Source organism: Podarcis cretensis (genome assembly GCF_951804945.1).
Source record: "Podarcis cretensis genome assembly, chromosome: 10".
NCBI classification, from domain to species: Eukaryota; Metazoa; Chordata; class Lepidosauria; order Squamata; family Lacertidae; genus Podarcis; species Podarcis cretensis.
This window is the reverse complement of record NC_137179.1, coordinates 35,125,658-35,148,310: the sequence shown is the minus strand read 5'-3', so window position 1 is coordinate 35,148,310 and position 22,653 is coordinate 35,125,658. Positions and strand designations below refer to the sequence as shown.

At 40.1% G+C, this 22,653-nt stretch overlaps 1 protein-coding gene across 4 annotated transcripts in view; it reads left to right on the top strand.

The window, feature by feature from the left end:
* The window catches only part of NR1H4 (nuclear receptor subfamily 1 group H member 4), a 31,572-nt gene extending 10,593 nt beyond the window's left edge, over window positions 1-20,979 (top strand). For 3 of the 4 annotated variants that reach the window (XM_079993882.1, XM_079993881.1, XM_079993883.1), the window contains 7 exons: window positions 581-721; window positions 6,963-7,096; window positions 8,266-8,364; window positions 9,207-9,306; window positions 10,716-10,862; window positions 19,555-19,668; window positions 20,323-20,979. In XM_079993882.1, coding sequence (XP_079850008.1) covers window positions 581-721; window positions 6,963-7,096; window positions 8,266-8,364; window positions 9,207-9,306; window positions 10,716-10,862; window positions 19,555-19,668; window positions 20,323-20,561 — 974 coding nt within the window. In that variant the 3' untranslated portion in view covers window positions 20,562-20,979. The remainder of the gene's footprint in view (window positions 1-580; window positions 722-6,962; window positions 7,097-8,265; window positions 8,365-9,206; window positions 9,307-10,715; window positions 10,863-19,554; window positions 19,669-20,322) is intronic. The other variant, XM_079993884.1, reaches the window with a different exon arrangement.
* Window positions 20,980-22,653: the final 1,674 nt, after the last annotated feature.

Genomic DNA, 22,653 nt, shown 5'->3' with positions numbered 1-22,653 from the left:
ATGTCTAAGCTGGGAATTATAAACTAGATATACTTTAGAGGTGGTATATTTCTGTTTTACAAAGGAGTGATATCCAGTGTTGTGTGAGTTGACTTCTTATGCAACAGGACTTCCCCTTGTCCCCCCACCCAACTGCTCTGGAAAGTCCCCCAACCATTGGGACACACGGTGTGTGTGTGTGTGTGTCTGTGAAAAGGATGGAGAGGAAACTGAAATCCTTTTGTGCACACAGAAGACAATGCACTTCCAATAATAGTAGGCACCTACTTGGGAGAAAGAACATTGAACTTACTGATCCCTTTTATAAATACATTCTAGATTTCTAGGCTTTTACATATATTTCTGTTGCACACACATCATGATCCAGGCCTCCAGGTACTTGGATAATGGGAATATAAGATCAGCTACATCTCTTTATCATAAGGGACAGAAATAAATATCCATGAAAGCAGAACATATGTTCTACTGGGTTAAAAGGTATTTGCGTTACTGAAGAGTTGATACTAATAAATTCATTCTTTTAAAACAGAAACTAGTTTCATATTGAGATCTTATTTTGCATGTATTGTTCTTTCCCTAGGCTTCTTCAGAAGAAGTATCACCAAAAATGCTATATACAAGTGCAAAAATGGAGGGAACTGTGAGATGGACATGTATATGAGGAGAAAGTGTCAGAAGTGCCGTCTTCAGAAGTGCAAGGAAGTAGGAATGCTGGCAGAGTGTATGTATAAATATATTTGCATTGCATAATCAATGTCCCTTGATTCAATTGTGTCTCCTCTGAGTGTGAGTAAGCTTGGGCCTCACCCTGTGTAGTTTGCATTCACATTTTGTAGGAAAGGGTGTGGAAAGGGTAGTAAAACCCAAAATAGTCTTCAGGTTATGGTTGCATCTCAGGGATCTCAAAGAGTGCAATAAAAACAATTTGGCAAACTGGGAAAGCCAAATCTATGTGATTTATTTAGTGAAGTGAACAATTCCATTCAGTCTTTTCTAAAAATGGGACAGTTGAACATAAGCCCAAGTCAGATCATTGGCCCATTTAACTCAGCACTGCTGACCCTGGATGACAGCAGTTCTCCAGGATTTCAGACTTCCCTATGTGCAGATGCCAGGTACTCTACTGGTGAGCTACAGTCTCTCTTCAAAGGGGACTGCATATATGAGAAGTAAAACTGAGTAATATGGTAGCAATATCTAAATGCCGACAGAAGCCAGCATTTATTGCGGAGCATATCACAGAAGCTTCCTTAAGTGAGCATAGCACACCATGCAGCCTGAAAAGGGACATAGGTACTGACAGCTGCACGTAAGGAAAATGGATAGTATAATAGGAAATAGCAGGATTGGCTGAAATACTTTGAACTGTAGTCAACTTCTTGGCATCTGTCTGTCTCAGAGGACAATGGAGGAGTGTGCCTTCAGGGGTAAACTCTGTTGGAAGGTTGCAGCACCTGCTGTGGCTGTAGAGACTGATATGAGAGAGACATGTTTTGTTGCAGTCAACTGCTTTTGGAGCAAAAGGGGCACCCTGGTCTTTATTTTCCTAAGGACTGTTTTTGGGACTTACATCTGTACCACCACCACCATCATATATTACTTATACCTAGCCCATCTGGCTGGGTTTCCCAAGCCACTCTGGGCGTCTTCCAACAGGAGATTAAAAATACATTAAAACATCAGTCATTAAAAAACTTCCCTAAACAGGGCTGCCTTCAGATGTATTATAGATGTCAGATAGTTGTTTATTCCTTTGACATCTGATGAGAGGGCATTCCACAGGGCGGGAGCCACTACCGAGAAGGCCGTCTGCTTAGTTCCCTGTAACTTTGCTTCTTGAAGTGAGGGAACTGCCAGAAGGCTCTCGACGCTGGACCTCAGTGTTTGATAAGGACTGGCTAATTTGATAATCTCACTGGAAGCCTCTAGTAAAGGGATCCTCAGGTCTCAGTAAATATCTCTTCAAAACTCAACAATGCACAAGAGACTGTTTTCCTGATCAGTTCCTATTTGCACTCCCTGAGCCTTTCCTACGTTTCCTTTCGTGCCCCGTTCAACATGCTAACATTTTATTGAATGCCAAGATTGGACACCTAGCTTCCCATCTGTTCTCAACAGAAGTGGTGTTCAAAGAGTTTCTTTGTGAGTGAGCATGGTGGTGGCTGATGTAGGTGGATTTTTTTCTGATTGGGTGGGGCATGGCTGCACCATGTTGCGCTCCTGGCTTTTTCTTTTCTTCTAGATGCGGCAGTCATTTTGTATTCTGCCACATTCCTACAGCAGCCATTCTGTGATGGCTGCCCATTGCACTTTCTGAAAATTCTGGATGTGCCTATTGGTCCAAAAATGTTGGCAGCCCCTGCTCTAATAAATGCTTTGGCCTTTGTTAAGTTTCTGCAATATAGAAATGCTGACATTTAAGCATTTTCATGATCTAAATAGGTGCCCCCCCCAAGTGCTGTTTGCTCCTTGGTAGAGTAGATGGGATGAGGAGGAGGAGTATGGAGACAAGTTGTCCTCTAGCTGTAACTCAGCAAAGGAGAAAGAAGTTGGATGTGCAGTTGCAGATCTCCCACATTATATGTAGTTTGGTCCTTTAGACCCTCCATACAGTGGTATCTTGGTTTAAATACTTAATTCGTTCCGGAGGTCCGTACTTAACCTGAAACTGTTCTTAACCTGTTCTCATCCTGAAGCAAAGTTCTTAACCTGAAGCACTATTCCTGGGTTAGGGGAGTCTGTAACCTGAAGCGTATGTAACCTGAAGCATATGTAACCCGAGGTACCACTGTATTAGTTTAACTGTGGCATGAGAGCTATAGCTATACTTCACTTAAAACTTCTCAATGTTGCCTTTTGTAAAAATCCAAGGATGGGATTAAGGCTGCATTTTGTGTTCCCTATTGATAGCTCCAATCATCTTGGCACAACTGTAGTGCCAAACCAATTTAGGTTCCTACAGGAAATTAATCTACTCTGAGTTTTTAATATACTTCTATCCTCCAATCTGATCATGAGATGCTATATTAACTGTTAGGCTTTGTGGAAAACAACAGCCTCTGTCAGCGTTTGGAATTCATGCAAGAATTATAATATAATTAATCTTCCATTCTGCAAATTTAACAAACCACATAGATCTTGAGAGATGCCCTATTTCCACCCAATGCATAAAACACACAAACAAAAGTGCTGCCAATGTGATAGGAACACTTAGTGAATCTGTAGGTGTTGCATAAAAATAAAACCCCACAGTGCTGAATCCAGAACCAGCTTTATCTGTTTTAGAGAGATGGAGCTGGGAGGGAGGACTACCATATTGTCCTGATGACTAATAATAGAATAAACTGGGAAAAATGGGCCATTGTAAACAATACGGACCAAGGATACTGGAAATGGAAACTTTTAAAGCAGCTGATCGTTTTCTCAGATTGTCTTGTGTGAAACAAAGACCAACAATAGGTGCTGCCACCTGAATCATCCTCTGCAATGGAAACCTGTACTTCGTTACGACGAGGCTCATATAACTCATAACTTAAACATAAGCATCTTCTTGTGAAGTACAGCAATGAGGACATTTTGCAAACTGCTTGCCTAACAACCCTGAAATAAGGAGTGGTAGTAGATATATATTTAATTCAAGGTCTGCCAGAGTGTTTAATCTTTAAATTCCTATTTGTCAATTGACTTCAAGTGAAATGTTTTATTTGAAATTAACATCACCTTGGACTTTGCTTCATTGACTCAGACTACAGTCCTGCAGTTATCGCTGTGCAGTAATCTTAGCAATGTTTATGGTTTTACTTGTGTGCTCCTGATTAGTCATGTATCACAGACAACTCAATGTATAATAATGTCATTCTATGTGTGTAAAATACAGTTTTTCATCCAAAGCTGTATACCTATTTCAAAGAAGCAGAATTTGAAAACGATCTCTCAAATCCACTTTGCACACTACAGAATGAATGGGGAACCTACATCTCTCCATATATTGTTGGACTCCATCTCCCATCTGGAGGGCTGCAGTTTCTCCATCCTTGCATTACAGAAAATACAAGATTGTCTTAGAAGGCCTGCTCTTAGTAACCTCACCTATGGAGGCTCGGAAGGTGGCTCTGGGAGAGACTCCCCTTGCTCCTGTAGCCCAATTATGGCTCTGGTTTTGAAGTGAGATCCGCTTGACAACTTTATTGCTATCCTTTAGGCACTACACAAAATCTGTTGGGCTTTTGGTGGGTAAAATGGGTTTGCTTCTGTCTTAGGTGTTTTCTTAACTGCTATTATTGTTGTTGTTGTTGTTGTTGTTGTTGTTGTTGTTGTTATTTACATATGATTTTTGTTCACTGTTTTGCATATTTTATTAAACAGCCATAAATGGCACCTATATGGTAGCATACACATTTTAATATAACAAATAAGAGTTTGTTCACCATGCGTTACTATGTGTCACTATAGTATATGGAAGGAGAAAGATGCACATCAAACAAACAAACCCGCATAAACACAATGTGCTGAGGTTCCAGTGTTTGCTTTTGGCATGTGTTTTGAGATAGAACTTGCTTCTAAAACATTCCAATGCTTTATCTAAACCATTCCAGAGGCGTGTGATAGACATATAGGAACAGCTTGGACCGGTTAAAGATGGTGAAAAACTCCACACATCATACAGCCAGTAGTGAAACGATGAAACTCAATGTCAAATCTAGTGCTTGCGTCATTATCATAAATACTATTTTGCTCCTTCAAGATATTTTAATCCTTTAAATTTACTCTTCTTTCAGTGATAGAGGAAGCTTGCTTTCTACGGTGCATAACTTTATAATATACAGGATATTAAAAGCATTCACCACTGAATTAGGTATTTTCATTGATATCTTCCTTAACAATATCTAGTCACTGAAAGAGGCTATTTTCCTGTTCTCTAGCCTCAAAAGTAGGGAACTAAGGTGACCCTGTTTTTAAAAAAACTACTTTAATTTAAATTGTTATGATGATTCTGCTTTTGGATTAATATTTGCCTGCTTCTGTGTAGTGGTAGGATGTCATCTGAAGTTAAGGTAGATCTTATTAACACAATGTAGCAAAGATGCAATATTCCATATTAAGGAAATCATAGCCTTTCATACCATTTATTATTTCTGAACAGTAAAAAACATATTGCCATATATTAACTGTGTCTGTGGATGTTCCCTTGTCCATTCTGTGGGGAGAGCCAACCTTGACTCACATGATCATCTGGGTATATAATGCATGGATGACTTACTGTTGTGCTAGTAAAAATATACTTTTCATGCAGCTTCACTACAGTAGTGAGTTGTGTCCAATGTTATTTTTATGGAAGGCTCTTTCATCCAGCAGAATCTTCCATGAATGGGAAGGGGGGGCGGAGTTTCTGGGCATCATCACTTGATCTGCAACCTCCTTAGCCGATCAAAAGACTGTGGATACCTTCTGTGGCAATTTGAGAGAATGTGTGTTTTATTCTTTGAATCTGAATGCCAATATTTTTAAGTAAGTAGAGCAGATACGGAGTGATTATTTCAGCTGAAACAATGACCAACCAGAAGAAAGGTTGGTAAACAGTGTTAGTTCCAAATGTGAAATACAGATTATCTCCTTCTACGCCTACCAAATTTTTGTGTTCTATTAATACGAAAGAGAGAGAAAGAATTAAACACCACACACACACACATATACCGCTATTCATAAACAATCAGAGTAGTTTACCACAATTGTACATAAAAACAATACAATAAAAAACGTATTAAAAAGTTAAAATTAGAAATCAGCTAACTATTATGAAAATATGTATTCTTAATTTCCTGCAAAGCCAGATGGAATGGGAAAGTTTTCAGAAGGCTTTAAAAAGTTGAAGCAGAAGACGCCTGCTAATTTGTAGAGTATGAACATGGGCAAATTACACTAAAGGCTTGATTTCATGTTGTTTTCAAATGAGCCTCGCCAACTTGGGGAAACAACTAAGAACACTTCTGCAAATGATCTCAGCAATTGGTCTGGAATCTAAGAGTTCAGGCAGTCTCTGAGGTACCTTTGCGAATGTAGGACTTAAACCATAGTCCCCCTTTTTGATCCATAGTCCCCTTTTTTAATCCAATCAAAAAGGATCCCCTACAGATATTGCTCCTCATCCTCATATTTAATCTGTAGCTAGGAGTGTTGAAAGACAGTTCACTATACATACACAGTTTAATGCTTTAATTTATTTAGGCAATTTTAAATATTACCCTTTTAAAAAATCTCATAAAATAAAAAACTAAAACACAATCAACATAAGAACAAAAGAACAAAACACTGATTGAAACAGTAGACTGAGATACAAAGGGCAGGGAGAATAAAAATGGGTTTGCATGTCATCAAAAGGCTAGTTACAGGTGTTACCAGATAGGCCTCTCTGGAAAGGCATCCCACAAGCTAGAACAATCAAAAGTACCATTTGCCTGATCATCTCCTGCCTCACTTCTAATATATGGGAAGAAACGCATGTAGCTTCCAGGTAGATTGATAGGCATTCCTTTCAGTACTTGGAATCTAAGCTGTTTAGGGCTTTAAAAGGTCAGCATTTGCAGCTTGAATTGGTCTCAGAATTAAACTTACAGCAAATGAAGTTATATTAATACCACCAAGGTATGTTCCCAGCAAGTTGTTTCATTTAAAAGCCTTGCATATGTTTTTTGTACTAGCTGTGATGTCTTAACTGTCTTGAAGGGCAGTCCCGTGAACAACACATCTCAGTAGTCTAAGAGGTGACCAGAGCATGGATAGTTAGACTATCACTATCTAGGAGAGGTTGTGTGTAGTTGTAATGCAAGCCTGAGCTAGTAAAATGAATGAATGCTCAAATAAAATATTAAACACATGTGGACCTATGTTTATGTGTAATGTGGCTCATACACATGCTGAAATGTCTGATGTATATACAGTATTCTTTCTGCACAATGTTTCAGGTTTGTTAACAGAAATACAGTGCAAGTCGAAACGGCTTAGGAAAAATATATCACAGCCTGTAGATCAGACAACTGGTGAAGATACTGAGGGACCTGACCTGAAGCAAATGTCATCTACAACCAAACTCTACAAGGTAATAAAATTATTGTAACATATTGTTGTGTAGTTGGCTACAACTAATAAGCATAGAAGATTGCATGAGAATAATTACATAGTAGTAGCTTCCTGATTTTTTTATAGATCAGTCACTGAGTTTGTTAATTATTCATGCAGATAGTTAAATATGCTATTTGACATTAAAGATGTTTGGTCTCTGTGTTCAGCCTTAAAGATCACACTGGAGAAGCATTGCAATATGTACTGCTGTGGCTTATTTTCATACTTTGTAAAGTGCATTACTTGCATTTAATTTGCGCAATTGTGCCCCAAAAGCCTTGTTAATGGTCAGATGTTCTTTAAGTATACTCCATCAGTTTCATGTTGAGGTTTGTGATTGTCCTAAACCACTGCCATCCCAGAGAGGTGACAGCTCAGGCAAGAGGACAGAGAGTCAGCTAGTTAGCTGGATCAGGGAAGTTTCAGTCAACAGTTCTCATAATTTTTTTGGTCAGAGGTTGGCTACCTCAGCAACTACCAGGGTTTTCTAGCCTGGCCAAGAGAATATTTCTGCAAGCTCTAGTGCTGTATCTTTAGGGAACATATAGTTTTTCAGTCGCTGGCTTCTTCTCAGGAGTATAATTCAGTGACCTACCTGATTGGGGAACATTTTCCAGGGCCTTCCTGCTTAACTTCTCAGAGTCTGTGGGCAGTGGTACTTCTCGAAGTTTTAGTGCAAGGGATTCAGGGTCCAAGGTAGAAGGTCCTGCTTTAGAAGGATGGGAAGTGGGTCTGACTCCTTCTCTGAGCTTCTGCTGCTGGAGACACTGGTCTCAGTTGAGGGCCATGACAGTGATGTAGCAGTAGGTGTGGTCCACCTGAAGTATTCATTTATTGGTGGAAGGTGTCTTACTATGGCTATAATGGGATCCCCTTCCCCTATATCATTGAATAGAATATCTAGTGCTGGTTTCGGAAAGACAATTGTCATCTCAAGTGTATGTATCCCCTGAAAAATGCATTTGTATCATATTCAGGTTTACATGCATATATAATTTAAGAATGCAATTACATGCATATATAATTTAGGAATAGCTGCTTCTGTTCTTAGCACCAAGCGGCTCAAATCTGTACAGTACAGTTAAAATATGAGGCAGGGAATCTTATCCAGCTACTGATGCTTATGGTTTCTTATTGCCAGTATAGGAGAAAGTAGAACTAACCCCAGAACAGCAGAATCTTCTTCACTATATCATGGATTCATATAATAAACAGCGAATCCCTCCCGAAGTGTCTAAAAAGCTTGTAAGTATCCCATTTAATACAATAGTTACGTAAGCATTTCAGAATCCAATAATTTCTTGAAGCATTTCCAGTTTAAATTCTAGCAATTTTAGAAATCGTCTCCCCTTGTAAAATAGTAAGGATTAATAGATATTGGGCACAAACCTGCTCTCCAAATACAGAGCGCTGAGTGTGGAAGTTCTGTATGCAGGTAAACAAATGCATGCAGGTGGGAGAGGAAAAGATGGGCCACTTCATCTCTCACTTCCCCACTTCCTTTCACCTGCCATTCAGCAAATGCAGCCTAATGGTGATGGCAGCATACAGAGGCCGCTGCCATTGAACAGCAAATACAGGACAAGTAGGGAGGAGAAAGGAATAGGTCTGCCTAATCTGCTCTTTTCCCTAGCTCCACCTTCATGGTTTTCACTTCTCCTCTGGATTCAAGGGTGTTTCGGACTCCACCACGTTCAGCCTCTTTTGCTTCTTTCTCTACGTGGCCCTGAGTTGGTACATGAATTTACAGGAGGTGCATTTGCTCTATGTAGTACGATGTGGAAAGAGCCACCACACTCCACCCACAGAAAGCAAGATTGCTATTCTTCTTCACCTTGCGCAGCAACACTTGACCTCCAGCTCCTTTAAAAAGAAGTTTAAAAAACCACTTGTTAAATGCTGTCAGTCTAGTATAATCAGTTTTTTCAACCTTTCATAACCCATATTATCTTGAGTCATTCAGCTGAAAGGAGCCACCCAATTCTAAAGTCTTTTTACGCACGATAACACAAATAAAGCTTACTATTACTATTCATACGATTACTGATACTATTATTAATAACAACACAATTCATTTTAATGCTCAGTTGCAAGAGGAATTCAGCGCTGAAGAAAATTTTCTTATCTTAACGGAAATGGCCACCAGTCATGTACAGGTCCTTGTGGAATTCACCAAAAGATTACCAGGTATAATATGTTAAATACATTTGGCCTAACACTTCCTCTCTGTGTTTTGGTTAGACAGCTTCACTGCTGTATGTCTGTGTTGGTGTACTTGTTTTATTCACACCGAAAAAGGGGGGAGGGAACTACCTCCAAACTTAATCAAAAACTGGAAACTATCCTCAAAATTTAGAAACTTGAGCAGTTTTCGTTCAAATGTTCTATCACCACTAATTCAATTTTACTTAAGATCAAATGCGCTATCAACATTAATTCCATGTTACCATAAATTCACCATCAACATTCATTGCACTACTCCTTTGCAATGTACATGAACACAGGTATTTGCCCCAGCAATGTACAGTTTTTTTTTTGTTTCTCCCTTGTTGACAAATAGTTTTGAGATATCCTTCAACTTGTTTGTGCCCATAAACCTCAAAAGCCAGCTTTGCTAGATTCCTATTGTCAAGCTACCATTTCCCACAATTTGGTTCCATATGTATCTCTCAGTACAAGTGGACTGGATAGGTATTGGTACTCTTTCATTGGCCACAGTGTTCTTCAGGCTTGAGTCCCCAGATGTTGTTGGACTACAACTTCCATCATCACTGACCTTTGGATAAGTTGGCTGGGAAAGATAGGAGTGGTAGCCCAACAACATCTGGATACCTAAAACCAAGGTTGAAGAACACTGATTATCACCCATGTTTACATGAGTTGGCTTTAGGTAGCCCAGCTCAATGTCTGCTGCTGACATGCTTCTATTTTATTTTGATACCTCTGTCTGGCTTGGGAAAAAAATATAGATAAGCTAGGACACATTCACAGACTTCTGTATCTTTTGGGGATCCATGTCAGCTGGCTGAAGGCAATCATTCTTTCTTTCAAAATAATTAGTAAAGAAATATACTGATCGTATTGTGCATGTTTGTTCTCTCATCTACATGCTGCTTTATATTTTCATTGTTATATTAAAATCCCTTTTTGTAGCCCCAGTTCCTTTTTGTAATGTAAACAAAACCGGGGGTGAGGGTGGTAGTGAAGGAAACGAGGCCAGTGGCCAAATGAAAGCGCTCAGAACTACTCAATTGAGTCCTGAATGAGGATAATGCAACCAGCTCTCCTTTAGCTGAAGCAAGAATTTAATTTATAATATGCTAATCAAGTTGAAAGTAATCACCCTTGCAATCTTAAATAAGATTACAAGCATGTGCACGTGTGAGAAACTTGGATGGATTCTTGTCTGGTGGCTTGAGAAAGAAAACAGAATGCACTCTTCAAACACAACTGCCCGTAATTAGATAGTCAGCTGGTCTTGTGCCAAATCTGCAGATGTGCCAACCATCTTTAGGTGCCGCCACCCTGCACAATATTCTTTGCTGGCAGAAAGATGCTGGCTACTGGCTTGATATTGTCACACACTTTAATTCCAGGTTTTCAGACCCTGGACCATGAGGATCAGATTGCTTTGCTGAAGGGTTCAGCTGTAGAAGCCATGTTCCTTCGGTCAGCTGAGATCTTCAACAGGAAACTTCTTGTAGGACATGTCGACCTCCTGGAAGAAAGAATTCGTAACAGTGGTAGGTGCCTCTGATGGATAGCAAAAGGACTACACCAGTCCTTGAAATGCCAGCCCCCCCCCAAAAAAGCACCCATTTTGCGAATGTTACACATCTCAGTGTTGAGTAGCAAGCTTACTTAGTCAGCTTTGAGTCCAAAGGTTATCAAGTAAATGTTTAATCCTAAAAATATAAGCCCCAAGAATAAAACCGTTTCTCTGTAACCAACTATATTTGTTCAAGGATATGCATAAAGAAATTAGGGCAATGAAATGTACTTCTTGCACATTCATTCCAATAAAACCATCTCACCCATTTCAGTTATTACTATGTAAAAAGATAGTACAAGGTCTACCATTGCTAATGTGTACCTTTGGGAGGGGAAGCCTAGATTAGTAAGGTAAAAGGGTTCATTTGGAATAAATTGCACTGAGTTACAGTGGGTGGGCAAATACATTCATTATATATTTGGCTCTAAAAGAATGGTTAGATTTTGAGTTTAATGCTACGTGCGGATTATTATTATTTTACAGTGTGCTTCTGTACCCAAAATACATTTTAATTCTAACAATTCTGCAGCAACTCAACTCACAGAGTTACTGACTTTCTCAAGGCCACCCAGTAAACGTCACGGCAGGGTTGGGATTTGAACTCATGTCCAACCTCAACACACCAACCCTTGCACTGTAATGGCATCATTACTAGGTACACACACACAAAAGACTTCATCTTTTAATATATAAATGAGAGGGTAATGAGGTGTTAAGGTGTGTCGGTCAGATAGTCACACTGCCATATATGCTGCCTGTTTTGCTGCCAGGATTTCAAGGATAAAATTGCTCTTCCTTGGCTGCTGTCTCCCATCCCACCAAACCCCACTAGGACCAGGCATAACTATGTCTTCTAATGCTGCAGTCCAATGCACACCCACCTAGAAGTCAGTCCCCTTGGACACAATGAGGTCTACTTCTGAGTAAATATGCAGAGAATTGCACTGCATACTTTGCTATATCTCTAGAGGGTTTTTCAGCTGCTGCCCTTTCTAACATGTTACAGTCAATACGCTGAAAAAGAATTATTTTGATGTATTTTGACTGCTGTATTTTCTCAGCCTGAATTGACATGCTGCCTGTCATTGGGCTGACCTACATAGCTTATCTGTAGAAATAGAGATATTTCTCTCCCAAATGTTTCTAAGCACAGCTTTAAGGACATCTGATAACATCTTCTTTGTGGTCTATCTCTTGCCTCTGGAGATGTCTCCTAAATCCTCTAACTGGATCAGGGGTATAACTGATTGGATCATGGTTCTTGAGCGGGAGATGCTTGCAGGTAAAAAGTAACAGTGTACAAGCTACATACAATGAGTTCAATCTGTACACAGTAGCTTACATTTCCAAATTGTTTGCTTTTTCATGTTCTTCAGAATATAATGAGTGACAGCTGTTTTCTGGCTAAATGGCTCTGGTCCTTTCTGGTCCTTATCAGGCCATCTTTGAAGAAGAGGAAGCATGCAGACTTTGCAGGGCAACTGTGATTATGTAGGCATCTTATGTTTGAACCAGCTCTCATTTGGTGGCCTGTTTTTAAACAGTGAGCAACCTGTTCCACCCCCACCCCAAGCTGGTTTTTATATTTAAAAAAACAAGCAATTGGGGCCTAATTTTGCCTGTTTTCCTCTTCCCTCCCCCTCCCTATTCCTTTTGTGATGTGTCTTTTTGTGATAATAGATGTTCAACAGGTGGCAGGCACTGTCTACCTGGGAAACTTGGTCTCTAGGATTAAAAAAAAACCCAAACAAAACAAAACAGTTGCAATTCATGACAGATATATATCCAAGAGAGGTTCAGTATGCCTTACCTTTAACAGACTGTTCCCCATCTATTAGCAAGAGCTAATGCTAATCATAAATACTATAACTGTAGAATTTACTTTCAATTTAAAATGAATCGTTTCCAAACTTTGAAGGAAAAATGTACAGGGATACTTCACTGGTTTGTGTTAAGATGGTTTTTATGTGAATATGAGTGTCAAGCTGTCGGCTTGGTCTTATTGTCAGGCTTTGAGAAATGCAGCTACAAAAGCTGAAAATATGAAAATGCTTCAGAATCACAGAGCTGTTTGCTGTTTTGTCACCTGCCACAATGCTGGCTCTGAAGCTTCTGCCATTTCTCAACATTTGCACTCTTCTCCCTCCCGTCATGACTGTTTTGCATGACAATTTTGTGTGTGATAAACTGGAATGGTTGCAGAGTAATGATAACCTTTCTGCACATTTATGCCTATGCTGCTTCTGTTTGTGTTGTTATTAATGCAAGGCTACTGGCTTAATAGCTTGTGAGATATAATGCTATCTTGTCTACAGCCCTGAGTTCCTTTGCATAAACTGTTAGGAAAATATATTTCTATCTAACATCAAGACTCTCACCTACACTAGCAACTCTTGTTACCTAATTATAGCATGTGTTTGTTTTCACTAATAAAAGCTTGTATCAATTTTCACTAGAATTAGAAAAACAGACTAAATCATCTTTGTGTGTGTGTGAGAGGGAGATATTTAATATATCAGTGGTTTAATTCCAATTTTAATTTTTTAATAACTGTGTTATCACTTTGCATATATTCTAGAAGCAAAAAAAAAGCAAATATTTTTTAAAAAATCAAAGCTTTTTCAAAGCATATATTCTGGAAACAATCTAACATGCATGCAGGGGATTGCATTTTTTATATATATATGACATATTTCATTGTGCCTTACCATTAAAAATTACAAGAGTTCAGTAAAGAAAAACAATAGTAAAATGCATATCAAAATAGCAGCAAGAGTCATAAAAACACAGAAATTAAAAAACCCATTCCAGATGAGACAGTATGTAGGATTGGATCAGGACTGGGAAATACTTAAAAGTAAACCCGTGGATTTGAGTGGGTCCACTAAGGATGACTAAGTCTGGATCAAACCCAAAATGTTTTGATTGCAAAAAGCCTGAGTAAATATGAAAATCTTAGTTTGGCACCTAAAACTAATCAAACGGGGCACCTGTGTAGACAGCCCTGATGGAGGTTTTTTGGTGGGGCGCATGGTTCTCTTACACGAAAGACTTCTCTCTTATCACTGCCTACTGAAACTCTGGTGCGGGGGGGGGCGTACTCAGAGAGACTGAGTAAATAGATGATGCTGACAAACCAGCAACAGTTTCATATGGGAGCAAACAGCCATTTAAATACCCGTGTCCCAAGCAGTGTGGGCTTTAACATTCAAAACCTAGCACCAAAAATATTATGATGTCAGCCCTAGTTGAGCTGCTCTTGAAAGGATCTGCCGAAGTTGAGACGCTCCCGCACAAAAAGGCCTTCTCTTTTGTACAAACAGAACCCATGTCATCAAGTGTCTCAGTTGGAGAAGCGTTTCATGCACTGGCAGAATATGGGAGGGGGCACCTGCCTTCAGTAGTTTGGAACCCAAGTCACATAGGTCTTCAAAGCAGGCACTGGTATCTTGAATTGGCCTGGAAGCAGATACAGTGGAACCTCGGTTGTCAAACACCTCCATTGTCATATGTTTCAGCTCCTGCACTGGTTTTTAAACGCAGCTTCCATTTTGAGTTTCCCTATTGTATTGAGGTTTAAGCTTTCAGTTTTCGAACGTTTCGGAAGTCGAACGGTCTTCCAGAACAGATTACGTTTGAAAACCAAGGTTCCACTGTATAAGGCTACTCTTTGTAGATTGTAAAGAAATTTCAAAACAAATGTTCCCTGATGAAGAGCTGTCACCTTGAGAAGTGTTGGAACCTGTCGCTTAGGAATCATTTTGTTTTATGCTGAATGTGACTCTGGGTCAAAGATGTGCTGCTGGGCTGATCAGGACCAAGGGGAAAGTTTGGCTCATTGCCTGAGCAGTCAGTGAAAGCTTGGCAGAGCTTTATGCAAGATTTATAAGGATTTTTAAAAACATATTTCTCATGATAACATTTAAATAAAACTGAAGTAAATTTTCTAATGAAGGGCTTTGAATTGGGAAACGACTTTGGTTAGATGAATACTGTGAAATAAACTATAATATAATGAGTAATTAACATGTTTATTTCCCAGTAAAAGAAGAGCTCATTTATTCCTTGATTTAATATCCACCGGCAGCTTCAAACCTATCCAGATGAAAGATCTCTTCATCCATATTAACAATAGTCTTAGTCATAATTAATTAGCACGAAACATTCTTCCTCACAGCTGTTTTTCTTCTTTTCTTTTAATTTAAACATCCAGCTGTAATAAGCACCCCGTCTTCAAGTACATAAATCTAAAACTTATTACTCCAAGAAGGGAAATTAAAATAGCATGTATAATAAAGAGCATAAGCCTGAAAGCGGAGATAAAATTTGACTTGTACCATAGAAGAAATAAAAATTTAATCTACCATTCATTTAAGACCTGACGCTACGGTAACACTGAGACAGTATTTTCATTGGGCATAATCATGGAAATCATATATATTACTTGGAGTAGTACAGATTTCCCTGACTACGTTGCATGCAGTATTTTATGCATGGGGGAGAACCTTTTTTTGTTTTCTTTTGAGGGCTGCGGAGTGAAATGGGCAGGTCCAGAGCTGGCAATGGGCTTGCAGTGGCCAAAGCCAAGTGTGTAGAGATACACTCTCTCTCCGCTACCCTTTTCTTTCCCTCCCTGCTACCTCCTTCTCGCTTTCCCTCCCTGCCCGCCCAGTGAGTCACCAGGGGAACAACAGATTGCTCTTGCCAGAGACCTGAACTAGCCTGTTGCAGAGGGCTTTTCCCTGCTTCTCCTTCCATCTGGCTTCTGCCCCCTGTTTCCCTTCCAGGTTTCCCCATCCAAGTGAAAGCAGGCTGAGGGTTGTAGGTGGCCCTAGGGCACAGACTGTCTACTACCCCTGCTGTATAGGAAGGGAACAGATCCTACAGGGTGAGGGCTTGTTTGGCTAAGGAGCATAAGACCAAGTCCATTCAAAATACAGTGGTACTTCGGGTTAAGTACTTAATTCGTTCCGGAGGTCCATACTTAACCTGAAACTATTCTTAACCTGAAGCACCACTTTAGCTAATGGGGCCTCCCGCTGCCGCCGCACCGCTGGAGCACGATTTCTGTTCTCATCCTGAAGCAAAGTTCTTAACCTGAAGCACTATTTCTGGGTTAGCGGAGTCTGTAACCTGAAGCGTATGTAACCTGAAGCGTATGTAACCCGAGGTACCACTGTATAGCAAAAGATACAAAATGAGTAGCAAGAGCCTACCGTTGATAGGTTCTTCACAATGTCTGGGAGAGGAAATAAAATTATATACATTTAGCGATACATATATTTGATTATTTATCCAATTATTGAATGGATCCGTGATAAATAATGTCGTCTCTTTAGATAATATGCATCTAAAGGCAGCCAGACGAAATAATGAGCAGAGAACGGGACATGGTCCTTCATAATCAGAAAGATATGAAGAGTTGTAAAACAGAACAAGCAGGCACTGATTTTACAGTAGCAGCATATCGTGAATTAAGGCAAGAGTATTCACATTTAAGCCAGCTGCCAGCCCAGATTAAAAATATTTCTGCCAGTGCTTACAATAGCACAATGGCTGTTTTTTAAGCTGCTGTAGCACAACAGGCAGTGCACCCCACTCCAGCCACTTGGTTCTGTTGAAGCAAGTTTTTTAGAGGGTGTACACATCACCTGCAACAGCCTCAGTATAGTGTTTCACCTTCCCACCTCATAGCACCACAAGTCCTGACATGGGGAGATACAGTTTCCTCACCAGCTCCAGCTCTGCAGGAATTTTCCAAGTAATGTATCAAAGCCGTGTGGACAGTGGTGCTGCATGTTGATGAGGCATAGAAGAGACAGGTATCGACAGAAGGGGACAGAAGGGGTGCACATAACACAACCATCATGTGAATTGGCCACCAGGAGGACAAACTGCCATCTTGTGCATGCTGCATGAGCTAAGCGAGAAAATTCACAAAGCTCATGGTGCAGACTAGTGATTTGAGCAGATCCATATGCCTAATTAACCTCAGGGGTGTGGGTTTGAGCCCCACATTGGGCAAAAGATTCCCGCATTGCAGGGGATTGAATTAGATGACCCTTACGGTCCCTTCCAACTCTACCATTTGGATTCTATATAATTCATTCACAAAGTGGGAGAAAGTCCCAACGGACCTTAAATCCTAGTATATTGTTTTAAGTGGTTTGTGTGCGTTTTCTATACAGTAGACCCACAGCTTCCCTCTGATTTACTTACGCAATGGCAGCTTTGTACGGGTGGCAGGGAAATAAAAAATTTTAAAAAATGGAGAGCCGGCAGGGTCAGGGTATAAGTCAGAAAGTGTTATCCAATATGTCATGAAGGCCCCACAAGATCTCAGATGACCTTCCTGAGGATGTTTCACCCCTGACACTTCCCAGAGGCCAATAAGCAAGGTGGAAGGCTTAAAAAGTTCTTTCTGTGCTGGGTTTTCCTGCTGTGAATGGGAGTTTTTAAGCCCTCCACCACGCTGACCAGGCTCTGCAAATGTAGGAGCTGGTGTGCAAAGGCAAAATCATCACACGGGATGGTTCCATGTGTGTGTGTGTGTCTTCCTGACTTTGTGTGATTTTGCCTTTGCACACCAACCCCTGCATAAGTTGTGGGCCTACTGTACTTATACTCTGCTTGTACATGAGGCCTCCCATGTTCTCTCAGTCAGGGAAGTCATCCACACTCACTTATCTTTAAAACTGCTGTGCCATCAGGTGTTCCCAGACCTTTTACGAGGCCCTAATAAAGTCCCTCTTTCAGTAAGAGTACAGCTCTCAATCATCAGACACTCAAATAAACTTGTTACAATAATAAATTGATGTTTTCTAGGCAGGATATTATAATGACAGGAACAGGAGAAACATATTCACAGACAGTGGCTTGAGCTTTCAATTTTGCAACCTGAGTCCACTGAGATGAGGAAAATGAACTCTCAAACAACCAAATTATCCAAACGTATTTCCCCTCTATTTATGAGACTCACAGAACAGGCAGTGGAGTAGCTGGTTACAAAGGAAAATAGCCCCCTCTTGTGGCTTAAAAAGGGTATGCAGACGAGTACTGTACAATGAAAGCAGAACAGGTCTGTGAATAAAGATGAACTCTCTCTCTCTCTCTCTGTGTGTGTGTCTGTGTGTTTGTATACACCTGATACATACGAATTTTCCCACTGTCTGTTCTTCCTTAGGTTTCAGGCTGTTGCTTAATTTGTGTGTTGAAACATGCTGAGTTTCTATTACATACGTTGGATTGCAACATAATTCTAATGTTGTGTTTGTGCTTTACTCTGTTTCTCTCTTTATTCTCCTTTCCACATGATAACGATAATGATTAATAGTTACTGCCAAGGCATACACAGGCCCTATGAGGCCCCTTATTGTCATGGGCCTTATTGAAGCTTAAAATGAAATATGATGTCTCCCTTTATAAGCCTTTTGGTTTCAAGACTATATCTGCACATTACTCATGATTAGAAAATGCATCTATTTTGGACTTGAAATGAATTGGAAAATCACCACATACTTGAAACTAAATGTGCTTCGGAAACAAAATTCTCCCCATCTTGGCCCCAATACAGATAAAGTCAGTTTCAGTCACATTGAAATCCATAGCAGCTATCATGAACCTAAGTCAGTTGATTTTGATGCAACGTGGAGCACAGTTGCAAAAATTGAAGAAATGTGAACTTCAAAATAATGCTGCATTTTGCAAACCAAACCAATTTTCTCCCTACTTTAAAGTATTCCTTTCCCAAGCTCTTAAATAGATGCTCATTGCATCTGTATGTTCCTGCTTGATTCTTTCCATTCTTAAAATTTACCAAATACACTGGGCAGCTGCATGTAAGTGTTGGAACCTGAATTCATGATCTGATGTTTTGCAGCCAGAGGCCCTAAGAAGCTTAACTCTGCAGGAGAAAGAATCAGCTCACAATTGATACCCTTGCCAGAAGGTCTAACTCCAGCATCAGTAAATCAGAACAGAGTGGGGGACTTATGGCTCTCCAGGTGTTGTTGTGATACAGTTTACATTGTCGCTGACCACTGGCTATGCCATTGTGAATGCAAATTTCTCTCAGCTACGGAATCAAAGATAGCCTTGGGAGACTTCTTTGCGGTGGCAAATTTCTAGTCCATGGGCCTAATTAGGCTTCCCAGGTCTCTCTATCTTGGCCCACGGGGCTACTTTGGCAAAGCCACAACCTACTGCCCTACACCTGATATCATATACATGTGGACAGATGTCGAAATCAGGTTTGCCTGTACAGTTTCAAGCATTCACTGATCAGAAGATCATTGACACATTTGCCATTGTAGGCAAATGAAAATGGGTTGCTTGACATCATTGTGATAGGTGACTGACAGGCTGGCAACCCTGCCCATCTATCACACCAGACCTTTGAGGGCCAGGGAGATAATGATGTGCCCCACTGGTGAGATTTAGGTGCTCATCCCTGCTTCAATGTGCCTTAGCTGCATTTCTTGATCAGACAGATGTGAATAACTGTGTGAAAGATGAAATGAAGCGCCTCAAATACAAAAAGGACTAAATATATCATAATAAATGATACATGATACTCTGTCTAGTTTCATGCTACTCAACTACATAGTGATAGAACTATATTTTTTACTGATGTTTAAGTACTTCTCAATATTTTTGTATTACAGGCATCTCAGATGAATATATAATACCCATGTTCAATTTCTATAAAAGTGTTGGGGAACTGAAGATGAGACACGAAGAATATGCTCTACTCACAGCAATAGTTATCTTATCTCCAGGTAATTTCAGTTTCTCTGTTATTAGATCAACGTGAGAAGAATAAAAAGTCAGGTGAATGACAGAAGGATGTGATTTTGATGTCTCATATTAAAAAGTAATTGAAAAACCATTTTGCTAATGCAGTTTAATAATAAAAAGGTATAATTACAATGAACAGGAACTTCATTTGCTACTCATGAGCAGGAGTAAGAATATTGAGCTACAAGGATTTCACTTTAGTTTTTATTTTTATAACTTACAATTTTAGATGGGTTCATAATGCCTGAGCCCTTTTAGTCCAGCTTGATCACTGAGTTCATCTGGAGAAGCGCTGTAGGTTGTCTCTCATGTTTCAGAAGCTTAACTGACCACAACACTCTTGTTTGTTTTTAAACAGCAGTCACTGGGGGCTGTTGATCAGTGGTCCTGTAATTACATAATCAGAATTAATGCCAATGAAACTTGTGACAAATTTTTACTGGTGCACAACCTGGTACCACAGTTGTGTATATGTGAACAACGTAGCCTGTAAAGAGAAAGCCCATGGATTTCACTTGCAGTTATGAACACTGTAATCTTATGAACTGACAAATGTGAACTAACCCTCATAATTGTTTTTCCCCCTCCTTTCCCACGTATCCCGCCCCCCCCCCCCCCCGTAAATTTGAAACCAGACCGGCAATACATACAGGACAGAGAGTCTGTGGAAAAGCTTCAAGAGCCGCTGCTAGAAGTTCTGCAAAAATTCTGCAAGCTTTATCACACAGATAGTCCTCAGCACTTTGCATGTCTCCTGGGTCGTCTTACAGAACTGCGGACTTTTAATCACCACCATGCAGATATGCTGATGTCTTGGCGAGTGAATGATCACAAGTTTACACCTCTCCTTTGTGAAATATGGGATGTACAGTGATAAAGAAAAATGGGTTTGAATGTAATCCTAAACACATTTACTTGGAACCAGTGGAACTTCATAAACATGTGTTCAGGACTGGGTTCCTTGTTTTGCATTTTTTAAAGCACCAAAAAAGCACATGTAATAAGTGTTTCTTATGGGAGTTAGAGGTTATTTTCCAAGCATTATGTAAAAGACTTTCACATGGGAAGATGGACTAAGTGCCCTGGCCTCTAAGCCTCTTGGAACAAAGCTGAACTCCTTCCTGCCCGAAGCAGGCATCCTGTTATACCTTTCGAAATTAAACTGATTGTATCTCACTTTCTTCATTTCAAATGCCTGAGATTATCAAGCTTTTTCATCACATTATACTTATTCTAAATGTTTCATTAATATACAATGTTGTAGCTGTTGTAAGAATTCAGTAAAAATGACTCTGCCCAAACATGTCTTGGTTTAAATGTCAAAATACTAAGTTACGGTTTTAAGTACTATTTTTTTCTCCTTTCCAGAGGATGACTCTAACAAAAGTGGTGATCTGTTATATATTTTGGAAAGTGGTTTGTCTGTCTGTCAGTCCATTCTCTATGCATTTGGACCCCTCTTTGTCACTCAATTTGGTATGACATATCCTGAGATAGAGGATTTTGAGAGTGCGTTTTGCTCTACATTTGGAAACTGTCAGGGGCCATGTTGAATCAAGATAGCTGACCAAACCATTCCAAATTTTGCTGATTTGGACATGTATGAAGGTAGCACTGCACAATTTGGTGTGTTGGTCGCTAAGCTGTAGGGAGAGGTTTTGATCTATATTTGGATAACTTTGGGTGCGGTTTTTGAATCAAGAAGGTAGACTGAATCATTCAAAACTGCACTGATGATATTAACCAAATTTGACAGGAAACTAATAGGACTTTGCACCCATTATCTGAGTTGGGCCAACTCAAGCAGATCTGGGCTTTGACTGAGGTGGAGTCAGCCCTGTGTCAGCCTGATTTGGGCTGCCTGCAGCAGTCTGGAGTTGTTAGGGGTCAGGGCAGTAGGTGGGAAGAGAGGCATGGCACCTCTGCAAAGAGCAGTGAGGGGCTATTTCCAGCCGGTGACTGGATGGTGCAATCTGGCTGGGTGCAGGGCTCTGCTTTGCCAGCATGTTACCCACAGGGAACACACTGGGGAGGCAGATCTTCGCAAGACTGAAAAACGGGTGGCCAAGACTGCTGTTGATGTTTGTGCAACATCATGGACTTGAAAGATGGAGTCCTAATCCAGCTGCCCATCACAGAAAGTCTACCCTAGCACAATGGCCAGCCAGGACATCTGTGACATTGGCTCAGGGTGAAATACACCCTACAAAGCCGATGAGGAATCATTTGGCTGGGCTAGATCTTAGCCCTAACACTAGACATAACCAGCTTGAAGTTTGGGACATATCCCAAACACCCATGTTGTCTGAGCAGAAAGCAAGTGTTGCATTCCCAAAACACCATAGAGTGTCAATAGCCAATTCCCATAATTGTCAACTTAAGTCCCGATCCTGAGCAGGGCTGGAAAGTGTTGCAGACACTATCTTTAACAAGTCCTTACCACAAAGTATGGTTAACGTGGCACAGCTACCAGGTAAATCTCCTGTTGCCTGGATGATACACATGGAGGCAGATCACATCTTCCTAGATCAGGGATCGGGAAGCTGTGGCACATACCTATGTACATTTATCACATGACATGTAACAAGTCGCATACGAGTTAACAGCCTACAAACATCCTAACCATGTGTACTCAAGAAGTAACTTCTATTCAATTCAGTGGCGTTTACTTGTAGGTAAACGGGGTGAAGAGGGCAACATATTTCCTTGCATGACACGTTTATATTGGCCCATACAGGTCATCTATGTTGTTATTATCTGTATTTTTATAGATTTTTGATATCTACTGTTTTAATTCAATTAGTGTTTCCTTTCTATTGATATCTTTTCTATGTTTTTAGCATTTTCTATTCTGTCATTCTATTCTAGAGCCCCAGCCTGGGGAAAAGGTGGCATATAAATTAATAATATCATCATCATCATCATCATCATCATCATCACTTAGCCTTCTTGCCACCCCAGTGGTT